Source organism: Scomber japonicus, chromosome 11, assembly GCF_027409825.1.
Source record: "Scomber japonicus isolate fScoJap1 chromosome 11, fScoJap1.pri, whole genome shotgun sequence".
In the NCBI taxonomy this organism is placed as follows: Eukaryota; Metazoa; Chordata; class Actinopteri; order Scombriformes; family Scombridae; genus Scomber; species Scomber japonicus.
Genome location: NC_070588.1, coordinates 28,653,698 through 28,667,255, shown reverse-complemented (window position 1 = coordinate 28,667,255; position 13,558 = coordinate 28,653,698). Strand labels below are relative to the sequence as shown.

General features: G+C 37.9%; 1 protein-coding gene across 1 annotated transcript; it reads left to right on the top strand.

Moving 5' to 3' along the window:
- The first annotated feature begins 7,932 nt into the window (after positions 1-7,932).
- On the top strand, positions 7,933-11,840 carry eaf2 (ELL associated factor 2). The gene is made up of 6 exons (XM_053329183.1): positions 7,933-8,066; positions 8,521-8,615; positions 9,312-9,448; positions 9,705-9,880; positions 11,027-11,263; positions 11,767-11,840. Exons 1-6 carry the CDS (start codon positions 7,964-7,966, stop codon positions 11,808-11,810), a joined length of 792 nt encoding a protein of 263 aa, XP_053185158.1. The 5' UTR covers positions 7,933-7,963; the 3' UTR covers positions 11,811-11,840.
- The last annotated feature ends 1,718 nt before the right edge of the window (positions 11,841-13,558 follow it).

The following is a 13,558-nucleotide window of genomic DNA, read 5'->3' as shown; positions in this document are numbered from 1 at the left end:
TCTCATACCTCAGACATGCATTGATTCTCTGTATAAGGCAAGGTCGACAATCGGCCATAGCGGTGATTTCATGCCCAAATTTCCCATTGCAACTATAACCCAAACCCCATCCTCCTATGTAGTTTTTGTAAGTAAAAGTTCTCTAATTTTAATTTTCCTATCCATATAACTGAAATTTAAAAAAAGTTTTAAAAAATGAAAACCAACCTTTGTAAACCGACCCACCATTTGCTACCATTTCCTCCTCAGCAGTTGGCTCCATTAACGCTTCAAAAGTTCAAACTTAACTATTTATAAGTGTAGAGTAAGTAGAGTGGATTAATACATTAATAAAGTAAAACAGGTTGTACCACACAAACTAGTTCTTACACTAGTAGGAAGTAGTTGTGCTCGACATTTACACCTGCTAACTTTAAGCTAGCTGAACCAATTGACAAAGCCAATGTTAGCTTGCTAATGTATGACCATTTAGAGTGAAACGATAAAAGAAAAAATGTAATGATAGTGTCATTTAAAAACAATGTAAACTGGGAAAATTTTAAATTACATTTCACAAAATTACACAACATATCATAAAATACAAAAGAAAATGCTAATAAGGTTAGACTGAATTTATAAACATTGGCAGTTAGTTTAGCTTGATCAGATTCCTTACATGAATAATGCCAAAACAGATTTCTCGTTCATGTATTTGTATGTATAGATAAAACAATATCATACCTGTGTTTACAAAGGATTGGTAGCTAAGTTCATATTTCTTTTTGCCTCTTTTAACTGTTCATTTTGGAAATTATGCTGCAGCTGGTAATGCTAGTTACCTTACTAGTGCTACAATACTACAATGCTTACTATAATGCTAGTGATTTTGTATTGGATTTAGTAGAACTTTTGACTTGCACATTAAGACATTTCTTAAGTTATAATGTTGCAATTGGATTACTGTAGTAGTTCAAAAGTTTGAAAATAGCGTACAAAGAACATAAGATGGATTTTACACACAAATGTAGTGAAGGATTTCACTGTTGCAACCCAATCTAGGTTGTTAAAACCCCACATTCCCAGAAACATGACCGTAATATCCTTGACAGTCGCTACAGGCCTGCTACCAACACCCAAATGTCTCTGATAATAAAATGACATTGCTTGATATGTTCATTTAAAACAACAGGAAGCCAAGAAAAGGCCTTGGTGAAATTCCTCTACACATGATAGAGGAGAAGTAGAACAATCACAATCAGTGTTTGCTTGCAAAATTAATCCATAAATCATGGATTTGATTCCTCTTAATGAGCCAATCACTTCTGCTGAAACACACACACACACACAAACACACACACCCAATATATTATGCAAGCCAAACTGCAAGGCGTTTCTCAAGATGCACTAACACTGTATGTGAGGTCTGGCAGTGCCTTTCTGAAAGCACCCATGACAATTCAAAGGGTTTTCCAGTCATGTGACCCCCATCTTGGAAAAAGACTCCAACTAAGTCAGTTTTCATCAACTATTCATGTGAAGCAAGCCTGTACTCCATTATACAGTATTTTTCATTCCTGGAAAACAAAGAAACTGCTGCTTGTGCAAATAATACTATTTTACGGTATTCATTAACATTATCTGATTGCGGCCTGGATGTAAGCCAGTTTTCCCATCAGCCCTAGAGGCGATTCCAGTCATGGCTTGGTTGCACCTGCTTACTGTAGCCCAGTCATCCCCAAAATGTTGCATTAAGTACTCCCAGGAGTACCCGAGAAACTCCAGGGAGTCCCCAAGGGAAATAAGGAACAACTATACTGTTCTTTCATTTACTAAGTGGCATGACATAGAGAGAACAGAGAGTACAGACAAACAGCTTTCTACTGCCGAATGGATTTACTCTCCCACAGCGAGTACAAATCATATACGCCCACTGAGAGCTTCTCAGCTGGGTTTGATTTGAACAACTCTGTTTGTAGTTTTTTGACATTAATACACACCAAAAACCACAGTTCTAACCTTCCATGTAGGTCTGTCACGATAACTACTTTTATTAGACGATATATTGTCTCCGAAATAATCGTGATAAACAATATTACTGTCATTTGAAAACCAGTCTTAGCTGCTAATACAGAATGTGGCAATATGATAATCAAAAAAGTCATGTCCATGTATCATATGAGAAGTTGATATGTAGACACGATGACGTGGATAATTACGGTATTGTGCGATAAGTCAATTACATGATTACTGTGACAGACCTCCATGTGAGTCTATAGGACCATTTGACACTGAAGACAGTGAGCAGGCTGTCAGTCAGTCCCTGAAGGTGAGGAGAGTTCAACATGACAGCTGTTTCCATCCTTATAGATTCAGGTAATGATGTTAAGTTATTTAGCTGGGATGTCAAGCCTCATCCTATAGCTTTAGTTTTAGAATGGCCTAAACAGACTAAACAATTAAGATTAATTCTGATCAGCATCTGTCTATTTGATTAGTCATCCGTAGAAATCTAATCAATGGCAATTTGGATAATCGAATAATCATTTAAGTCTTTGAAGAGGACAAAAATGACTGACATCTGCAAGTCAAATATCGCAAATTCATTATCTTCCTGGGTTTCACAGAATAGTCCTAACACAAGATGCATTTAGTAGCTATTCTTTAGCTTTCAATTATGTCACATGCTCTTCCTTGGCAGATAGAGTTTGGCCATTGTGTTCAAATGTCCATTCTTTCACTTTAAATACATCTACAGCTACGTAACGGCTTAAAGATTGAGACTGACAGTTCATTCTTCACCGAGGAAACAAAGTCATCTCACCATAAAATCCATTTAGTGGCAAAAAGCAATATATTACAAGGCTATATATATCTCTAATGTATCCCTAACATAATTATATGTATTATTTGTTTGTTTATCAGACGGTACAAGCAATCCTTTATATTGCTGTGAGCATTTGTCCTCTGTCCTCAACTGAATTATTTGAGGTAATCATCAATAATGACTCTATGATGAAAATAAAAAAAACACATCAAGACCACAAGCATTCCCAGCTTAGTTTCCATTATTTAAACATCATCAGCAAAAACATGAATAAACTGTGACAGGTTGTACAGGGATGTGAAAGGAGAGTCTGAATACTGCTACAGACATTTAGATGCATGAGGAGAAAACTGAGGATCACAAACATGCACAAAACCCTTGCAGGTGAACAGAAGCGCTGATTGGTGAAGCTCTACACTGGCTCCATCAACCATCAGCTGTTTTTTTGTTTTTAGAAGCAAATATCATAAGTGTTCTTGTTTGTGTGTTACTTACTCAGAGTTACTTTCAGAGCGCTGTCACCTCCATCACATCACAGAGAAGAAGTCTGCTTTCTGTCTGGACTCAGATTGAGACAGCAGGTTGAAGACTGGCTGCTCCTCACACTGAAGGATCTAATGTGAGTTACACGCCGAGATCCGAGCAGGCTGCACGGCTTCTGAATCTCACACACCGGCCGGTTCTTTTATTTTACCATCCTTCCCTCGTTGCTCTTATGAGGGATTTTACCGGAGGATCCCGGAATCACGACCTCTTTCCTTTGCGGTTTTCTCCTTGGGAACTGTGTTGCCTTCAGGTGCTGCTCGTAAAAATCATTAATCGCAAATTCAGATTTGGGTCGACGATCGTGAAAAACAATAAAATGAAGATGGAAGTCATAGCCTTATGACTTCCATCTTCATTTTATTGTTTTTCACGATTGTTTGCTTCTTTGTTTTTGTTTAATTTATCTATTAAATGTTCAATTTCTGTTTTTCGTTTTGTTTTGCCACTCAATCAAAAAAGCAAGTACTACATTGAGAGGTCTTAGCCAAAGTGCCAAATGTCCTATGACAACACTGAAATGAATAAATTGATGCTTTGGTTATTGTGTGGCCCTGGCTGGTCCAATCTATAATTTGGGTGGAAATCAAGCTTAGACACCTTTTGGGCTGCATCCTCTGGCCTATGAAGAGGATACATTACACCCCTATGTTTGTAAACCAAGTTGATGTTAAAAACAAAAGTGCAGAGAGCTATAACACAAATCGTCCATGTTTATGATAATCCTGTCCATTCTCTCATTACTTTTGCTACTGTGTGTAGAACTGTGTTGTTTGCATAGATTACCCACAGGTTGCTCAGAACCTAACATCAATAAGGAACCTTGAAAATGTTAGCATTTAAATAAAGTTGTGGCATGGTCTCTTTTTTTTTTTTTTTTTTTTTGCTTATAAAGGTAACCCATTAATAACATAGATAGACATAGATTCTAGGTTTGAATGATTTAAAAAATGGAATTGGAAATATTGTGGTAGCCTATAAATGTCTAAATATGAATACAAGAACTTTTCATCACTACTGTTGTGTTTGGACAATGTTAATGTCTTGTAGTGACAGGTAAAGTTTGTCTTGCTCAAAACGTGTTCATATCATGACTTTGGTATTTCCGACAGCACTTGAAGGCAGCGTTAGCCATAGGACAATCGCTCTCACTCTGCTCCTGATTGGCCCAGATGAAAAAAAGCTGGCTGTGGCCACACTCAGCCCATATGTCCCCCTCCTCACCCCCCCTCAAGACTGAAAAGGCATAGAGCCCAGATCATGGCATCGTTCTCTCTTCATCATTCAGCATGAGTCAGGTCATAAATATACTGTACACACCCATAAATACACATCTTATAAGGAGAAGTGGAAATATTGATCAGCCTTTGATAAGAGCTTTTAAAATAAGGGCTGGGGAAGAGAGAAGCATTGATGTTATGTGTCAAGATGGAAAAAATCAAGTGAAGCTTACCAGCAATTTACCCAAATACTCCTCATTATATGAATATCCACATAAAGTACAGTCCACTTGACATTTTTAGCACATTTCTGTCAAACTTGGATTAATCCTGTGACTAAACCATGTGGTAATGATGCAGTATGTTAAACTAAGTCTCTCTGGTCAGATTGAATAAATGATATTTTGAACTCATTTTACTAACAAGGTTCAGCATGCAGATCATTTTAAGAGAAGCTGATTCTATTCTGCTAGTGTAAAGGCTGACATATGGTGCTGCATTAGAGTTACATACATTAGAATAGAAGGTGTTTTGATTATGTGTATGCCTACTTATATTTATATATGTCACATTTTCTATTTATTTAATCTAAGAGATCTCAGATGTACTGTCTTTTATTTAGGCATCATTTACATACGTGCACAGTAACATAAGACCTGAGATGGATTAAGGGGAGTGACTTGCACTCAAGTCAGATTTAAGTCACAAAGACACAGGATTTGAGGCTTGATATGAATTTGTTTTATTTTAGATCAAGGGTAATTTTAGTTGAAGGGCCACATACAGCCCAATTTGATCTCAAGTGGGCTGGATCAGTAAAACCATTACATAACGTGCAATATATATTATAACTTTAATATAATAAACCTCTTCATCTATTTACAAAACAGATGAACAGCTTGAGTGCAATTTCAACAATATTAAGTCAGTTTTTTTCAGATTATTTTGCACAGAAGCTGCTGATTGACAACATTTTGTGCAATCTTCAACATATACATGGTTTAAATATGACCACAATATGTATTCAAAAACCTCTGAAGAAGCAGAAAAACTGGAGCTACTTTTATGTAGGTATCCAGTGGACCGGATTAGACCCCTTGGCAGGCCGGTTCTGGCTGTATGTTTGACACCCTTGCTTTAGATACTGATTTGAATCCCTTGACTTGAGATCTATGTTCTAACCTTGAAATCCCAAAACAATAATAACCAAAGAGGACTGTCATCATTCAGTATTAAGACAAACACTTTTATCTGACTTGCTCTTCACTTCTGAAGACTTGTGACTTGACTTGAGAGCAGCTTCGCCTACTTTTGGCTGAATATAGACTTTCGGGGTTGTCATTTCTTCCACCGCTGCTGACTCACAGCCTTCTATTGTGGCTCGACCACAGCATTGTAAACTTGTGGATAGTTGCTTAGAAACGGTAAGCTTTACCTCCCACGGTCCAAGGGCAACCCCCCTGCCCCCCCCAACTGATATCACCAGAGGATGGCCAGTGTTTACCCCCTGTCCATGGAAACAGACCCATGCTGGTTTCTTTTCACATGGGAAACAGACACAATGAAACAGGATTCCGGTCCGTCTGCAAACCATCTCATCAGTAGATTGTGCTTTCAACTTTAGAGGAGGGTAATGAAAAAAAAAAGCCAAAGAAGTGACCATCCCTTCATTTTTACACTAATACTCTAATTCTTACTCTATATAACCTAGAGGTCAAAGGTCAGCACTGTCCCCCTACTGTTTGTTCAGTGGCACACTTTCCACTCTTCTATTATTTCATATTTTAGATGATTCCTTCCTCTTTTGGCTTCCTCCATCATTCACAGTGCCTCATGTTTTTCCACTATTCATTTATAATACTATAATACCTAGCTGTTGCATTGGCGTCCAAACTTGACCGCTTATACATCCACCTGCACACACACACACACACACACACACACACACACACACACACACACACACACACACACACACACACACACACACGCACACACACACACATACACATCATCTCTTCGTCTGGTTCAAGTTGTGACAAAGTAGTGATAATACGCTTGTGCAGCACCGCCATCCCACTTGTCTTAGATGTTGATCCTTTAATGTTTGAAGGCAGTAGAGCATATGGCCTCAGTAAAGCACAGACAGGCCAGGAATTTAAGGCTTAGGAATCGTTAACAGTTTAAAGAAAGGAAAACAGATTATTTTCGTTGCCACAAGGCACAGGGAGCTCAGAGCAGCCCCGCAGCCTGTAGAGCCTGAAACTATACAGCCAGTAATAGTTACTGCTGTACTTCATTAGTCTCTCATTACCGGACCTTCAGGACCTCCACACTGTGTTTGAACTGTTCTATCAGTAATTATGTTTCCAGCTCAGCTCAGTGATGCTGCTAATTTAGTGTATGAGGCAGTTTGTCAGTCTTGAGATGTGCGAGTTAAACATTAGCAGTAAATAATGCTGTACAAGTTTGCATGACATGTTTATGTCAGTGTTTGGTCAACGGCCAGAAAATATTGAGAAATCATGCAACTCTGTGATGTGTTCTTTATTTTCATACTCCACACACAGTTCAACAGTCAAATTTTCTAATATGAGTGTTTCATGAAGTTTAAAACATGTAGATACAATTTGATTCTAACACAACACAATCTATATGAAGGGTGTAATTTGAAAAATAATGTATATATAATACAATAAATAATAATTTTAATCTATCTATCTATCTATCTATCTTTTCTCCTTTGCTGTTCACAAATGTTATCGATTCTGGAAAAATGACCCTGCACAGTAAATTGTTATTTATGTCCAAAATTGTTATTTATTGTTTTATTATTGTATTATTCAAATTTGTGACATTTAAGGAAATTTAAAAAAAGGAAAAAAAGGAGTTTGGAGTTTCAGCCAAACAGCACCAATTACAGAACATACACGTAGGTAAAAAATTCAACACTGCATGAATCAGGAGTTACAGAAACAAAATTAAAATAAATAATGAGTCAGTGTATGAATATAAATATCACAATATACAAACACACATAAAACAACATACACTGTAATATTAGATGAAAATAGGGAAACAGAACACAAAAAACTGACAGCAGTACATACTTATAAAGAAAAAAACCCTTATATGTAATAATATAGTTTTAGTCATTCATGCAGAACAATAAACTATACACTAATTATATGAGATTTCTGATTTCAAGAAGCAAGAATCACCAATGAACCATGTGACGTCCCTGAAGATGCCCTGTCATTACAGAATCTTGATTGACAGTCGCTGAATCAATCAGATCACTCGTCACTCTATTAGACCAATCACGTCGAGGTAGAGGCTGGGCTTGGTTATCGGATAACAGAAGAGCAGAAAGTTCACAGCTCGTCAAACTCTCAGAATGAATGGTACGGCTTATACCAACTTTGACAACCAAGAACATGTCCTGAAACTGGGAGAGACGTTTGAGAAACACCCTAGAAGCGGCTACCACACAGTGCGATGTAAGTGGACCTTTTTAACACAACGTTATGTTTGACTTTTACTGTCGCTAACAGTTGGCATGCTAGTAGCAGCAGCCAGTCGTTAGCCATGTAACTGTTAGCGTCAGCGTTAGCCGCCTCGTCAAGTCTATTTGTGTTCGCCTGCTGTTGACACGCTTAAGTAACATCGCAATAGTCTGCGTGTCGTGTCGTCTTTATAAATTAATTTACTCCCAAACTATTACAAACCACTAATGCTCAAGCTGTCAACGTTAGCTAGTGGTGGCTATTTTGCAACGTGGACAGCACCGCCATCTGCTGGTGCCGGTAGAGAACTGTAGCAGAGAGGGAGTGAAAAATATCTAAAAATACATTCATGTCACTGCTAAAATTGAGCATGAAATACGTAGATATTTGTATAATGTATATTTTAATATATTTACACCACATTTACTGTCTTTTTTTCGTCCCACAGATGACTTCAAACCAGCCTCCATTGATACAACGTGTGAAGGGGAGCTTGAAGTGGGCAAAGGAGAGCAAGTCACTATTACTTTACCCAATTTAGAGGTATGTATATTATTATTATTATTATTATTATTATCATTATTATTGAATCTGGAAAGTAACTGAATACCTAGTTGTAAATATTATCAGATGAAGTTGAAATATAATTGAATTGATAGCATTGAAATATTTTACTGCAAACACCCTCTGTATATTAAAGTTGCTCAAATGCAATTAGTCATTTTTAGATATAAAATAACTGATACTGGATTTTTGGGGACAATGCCAATAAAAATTCTGATATCGATATGAAAGCCAATAATTGTGTCTCTCTCTGTGTATGTATGTGTGTATCTATATATATATATACATATACATATACATTTTTTGCAGTGATACCTAAAATGTAGTTTTGTAGTAAAACTTGGCCAGGCTTTAATATGAAACTTCAAGTCAAGTTAAAAATATAAACCAGGTTTCTCACATTGGTTTGGTAAGAGTCGGGCCACAAAACTGATCATGAAACTATTCAAATTTGACCACGGGGCTACTTAAGGGAATCAGAAGTGGAGAAGAGAAACGACAGGTTTGCTCAGTATATTATCATTTTCTGTAAAATAACACAAGAATTCAGCATTGATTAAGATATTACATCCTTTTTTTATTTCCATAAAACTTCTAAGCTTCAGACCACCAGAAATCTGTTGATTTTGGGGTTTTCACAAGTTATTGATGAAGTTTATTAAACTGTGTTTTAAGGGTTCAAGTGCTCCAGTAACCGTTTTCAAGGGATCTAAGAGACCGTACATGAAAGAGTGCATCCTCATTGTGAACCATGACACAGGAGAATACAGACTCGAGAAACTCAACAGCAACATAGCTGTCAAGAAGACCAGGTGAGTAGGAAAAAACAGTGGAGAATGTCTGAGGGAGTACAAAAAGTCCAGATGTGAGCCCTCGTTGCATCTTACCACCTTCTCTCTCACCATAGCAGCACATGAATACACCAGGACACACTCATTAAATATACAAGCACAAAGACATTTTAGGTAGAAGGCAGCAAACTACAATATAGAAATTCACTAAAAATGTGTCCAACATTTTAGCAGAAATATTCTAAATGTCTGCCTTTCTCTACATGTGTATTTCCAGGGCCGAGGGGAGCAGCAAGATCCATTCTCGCCTGGAGCAGCAGACCAGTCGCCTGGGCCAGCATGTGAAGACTAGCAGCAGCAGCAGCAGCAGCAGTAACAAAGCCTCAGCTAGCTCCAAAAGTTCTCCTCCCAAAGAAAAGCATCCAGCGTCACCCATGGACGACATCGAGAGAGGTAACATGCGGTCTTCAACATGCATTCATCCCTCATTTTTATTGAGCTGTGAAGTAAATTTATATCTGTATGAGCAGCTTAGATCAGTGATTGTGTGTCTGTGGAGTTTTATTTATGGTAAACACACTTTTTCCAGCAGAAAACGGTACAATACAGTGTCCACTGGGCTCAGCTTCTGGCTCTGTCACATTCTAGCCGCTTTGTCAGTGTCCACCTAATTCATGGAGGAACTTAGTGTCAAGAACTTAAATTGAGTATTTAATACAAGTGTAACACTGCACAAAACCTCCATTTGGGGTTAGGGTCCAGTAATTTATCGGTACAGTAGAAAAACGAAAAAGACAAAGTAAAATTTAGGATTTGATTTAGAAAAATGGAAGTATCCATCAACGGCTCATGGACCAAAACTATCACAGGACAAAGGAAAACAAACTTTCTCTTTCCTCTTAGCTGTTTTATGCTGATTGGTGATCACCAGAAACATGTTCTTACACCGTGTTGTCCAACCATGTCAGGAATCAAATGTATTTATAGTCATTTTGAAATGGCTTGTCCAGCTCTGATCTCTCATTTGTCAATCCAATTGCAGCGAGTGTCGCTGCCATTGGGCCTGGGTAACCAGGGTAACCAGGTTCAGCTAGTTAACATACACCCATGAGTAAGATTTAGCTCTGTGCTACACTGCTAAAACATTGTTAAAAATCGTGCTTTAAACCTCAGAGTAGGTGGATTATTCAATTATTCTGACAGTAGTTGTTTGGGTCATAGAGTATACAGAACATCCTGTACTGAACAGTTAAGGATACAGGATATGATACACCCCTAATAGTTAGATTCATTAATTTGTTACTATGTATACAATACATACACAGCAAAACTATTTTCTTTTGTTTGAAAATAAGTAGCAAGAGGGAGAGAGAAGGAAACAGTTCTGGTGCTGCTAATATATACTCTATATTATGCAGCTATATAGCTGCATAAGTGAATTTGTGCTTGAAGAATGACTCAGATTGAACTGTAACAGAAGCATGACACAGTTGGGTTATCTGACCCTCTGTTTTATCACCACCTGGTATCAAGTGTTTGACAATGTGTGTAATTATTAATCACACATTAGTTGTGTTTTGTGTGCTTCTCTCTGTACAGAGTTGATGGCAGAGGCGAGGGTCATGGACCAAATGAGCAGCGACAGCTCCTCAGACTCCAACAGCTCCTCCTCCTCCAGCAGCGAGGACAGTTCCAGCAGCAGCGACTCTGAAGATGAACGGACGTCCGCGCCGCCTCCGCCCCCGCCCCCGACACACCACAGCATGCCTATCCTCAACACCAGCAGCACCAACAGTCGCCCCCACGAGAGCGGAGGAGGACTTATGAACACACTCAGTGAGTAGAAATCAGCTCCATCTGACAGTTCTAAGAGTTTATGCTTTTCTTGATCTCTTATCATGACCAGCAGTTTGCTCCTGAGTCCTGGATGAGTCCGGCCACGTCCAAATGTGGCACTAGAATGAAAAATAATTTTATGTTTAAAAAGTGACTTTTAAAAATGATAATGTTTATGTGACATCACATTTAAAGTTTGTTTGCTTTTACATCAACAGACTTGAAACATATTGTCAAATTAATGCATCACGATTGTCTTTTTTGTGCAAGTAACAGTGATGTCTTTTGCTTGGTTGCTATAACATACAAACCACAGGAATAAATTAATGACAATAAAAGGCAACTATTTATAGTTAAGAGTATTCAAATTAACATAAAATAATTGTTGTTATTTAAGTCGTTGATTTAATCTGAGAATGTATAAAACTCCAAATAAAATAGTCTGATTATGGAATAATATGTGGACACCCCCTCACTCAGTATGATGATGTCTTGTGTTGCAGAAAGTGACCTCCAGCTGAGTGAATCAGGCAGTGAAAGTGACTAAACATGAGGACATCCTGTCAACATCAGGAGGGGTGGGAGGGGTTCAGTGTGGGGTAACGGACTCGTCAATGTCTCACTTCCTTTTATGTGGAACTGTCTTCTCTACATATCCACAAACATAATTAGTTTCTTCTACGCCAACAACCTTCAAATTTAATATCACCTTTGCTGCATCTTTATTAGCTCTATCATTATTATTATTATTATTATTATTATTATTATTATTACTACCATTATTAGTATGTATGTATGTGAAAGTGATGCCTTAGTTAAGAGAGATGTGGTATGGTTGGTATGACAGAAGCAGAAACTTACTGTCACGTTTCATCTCACTGGATGTAAATTGACTGAGCGTATGAGAGGCAGAATGACGGCAGTGTTCACGTCAACGGATGTCACTGCCCATCTATCTCAAGTCTTAAACCACCACTGCACTTTCTGCATCTCAACTCAGTAACGTTAGAAACGTTAAAGTTGTGTCTTAGGTCAGATGTTGGCGAATAGCTTTAGTTCATTTTTCAGATGAATTCATTTCTGCAGTTTGTGTCTGGAGATGTTAACTTGTCACACCAGGAAATGATTAATTTAAAAAAAATGTTGGATGAGCCAGACTGAAATAACAGTCTCCTGCTTTAGTCTTAGAGAGTTAATGTTATGTTAGCTGTGTAGTATTTTGCTTTGGATAACTGAGACGCAGCTGCTGGACGAGAAAAATGATTTGATTTAAAGCTGCATTTGTTGATTTAATTATATTTAGTAATAATAATAATGACATCCTCACTTTATTGAGTTTTAATGGCAAACTTGTTACGTTAGGAGATCAAATTAACTTATTAGGAATCGGCTTGTACACATCCAGCCGTGATGGAGCAAAATCAGCATTCAACTCATGTTTCACAACCTAATGAATGTAAGTGATGCTCCTTTTTAGCTCTGGTTAGGTCTCCACCAACTCCTGAGAAAAAGATCTAGTTCTTATAGCTGTTAAAGTTTCGACTATGAAGCTTGTTGCTAACCTGTCTGCTAATCGGAGCAGGGCAGGGTGTGTACAGTGGGTTAATGCTGATGAGAGCCAAGAGAGTGAACTAAATGGCAAAGTTACAAGCTGGAAACCAAAACAAGCAAACGCTCCATTGAGCTGATGGGAATTACAGACTGCTGATAATCATTCGATGCATTGTTAACATATAAATATTGATAACTGCATTTCTAAGAATGAAGATGTCTCTTAAACCTTTTGTGTGTCTGATTTCTGGCGAAGTAGTGCACTAGTTCTCAGTTGACTCAGCGAGGGTCATGCTTTGTAGCTTTAAACCTGCAATACTTGAATCAAATTAATTATTTATATTTCAAGAATATATATATACTCGACCAATGGTGAACTGCTTAATATATTTTATATATTTTAAAAGTCAAGTGATCGGAAGTGGAAGTTGGTATGAACTGTGCTGTGTAACGAGCTGGATGCTTTGATACTGCACTTCAATGTGAGTCTTAAAGAACTTCATGTGCCTTTTTTTTTTTTTTTTAAGTTATCTGGCCAGTTGTAACACGAGGCCTTGTTGTTTTGTTACGAGCACCATATCGCAGCTGAGCCGTCTCAGCGTACAGGAAGCTACTGTTTATGTTGGAGCATGTCTTTGGCATACCTGCTGACGGAGAGTGTAAGAGAGCGAGAGAGAGAGAGAGAGAGAGAGAGAGAGAGAGAGACTGAGATAATCAATTGAAGAAGTCAATGTTTAGCCTTAT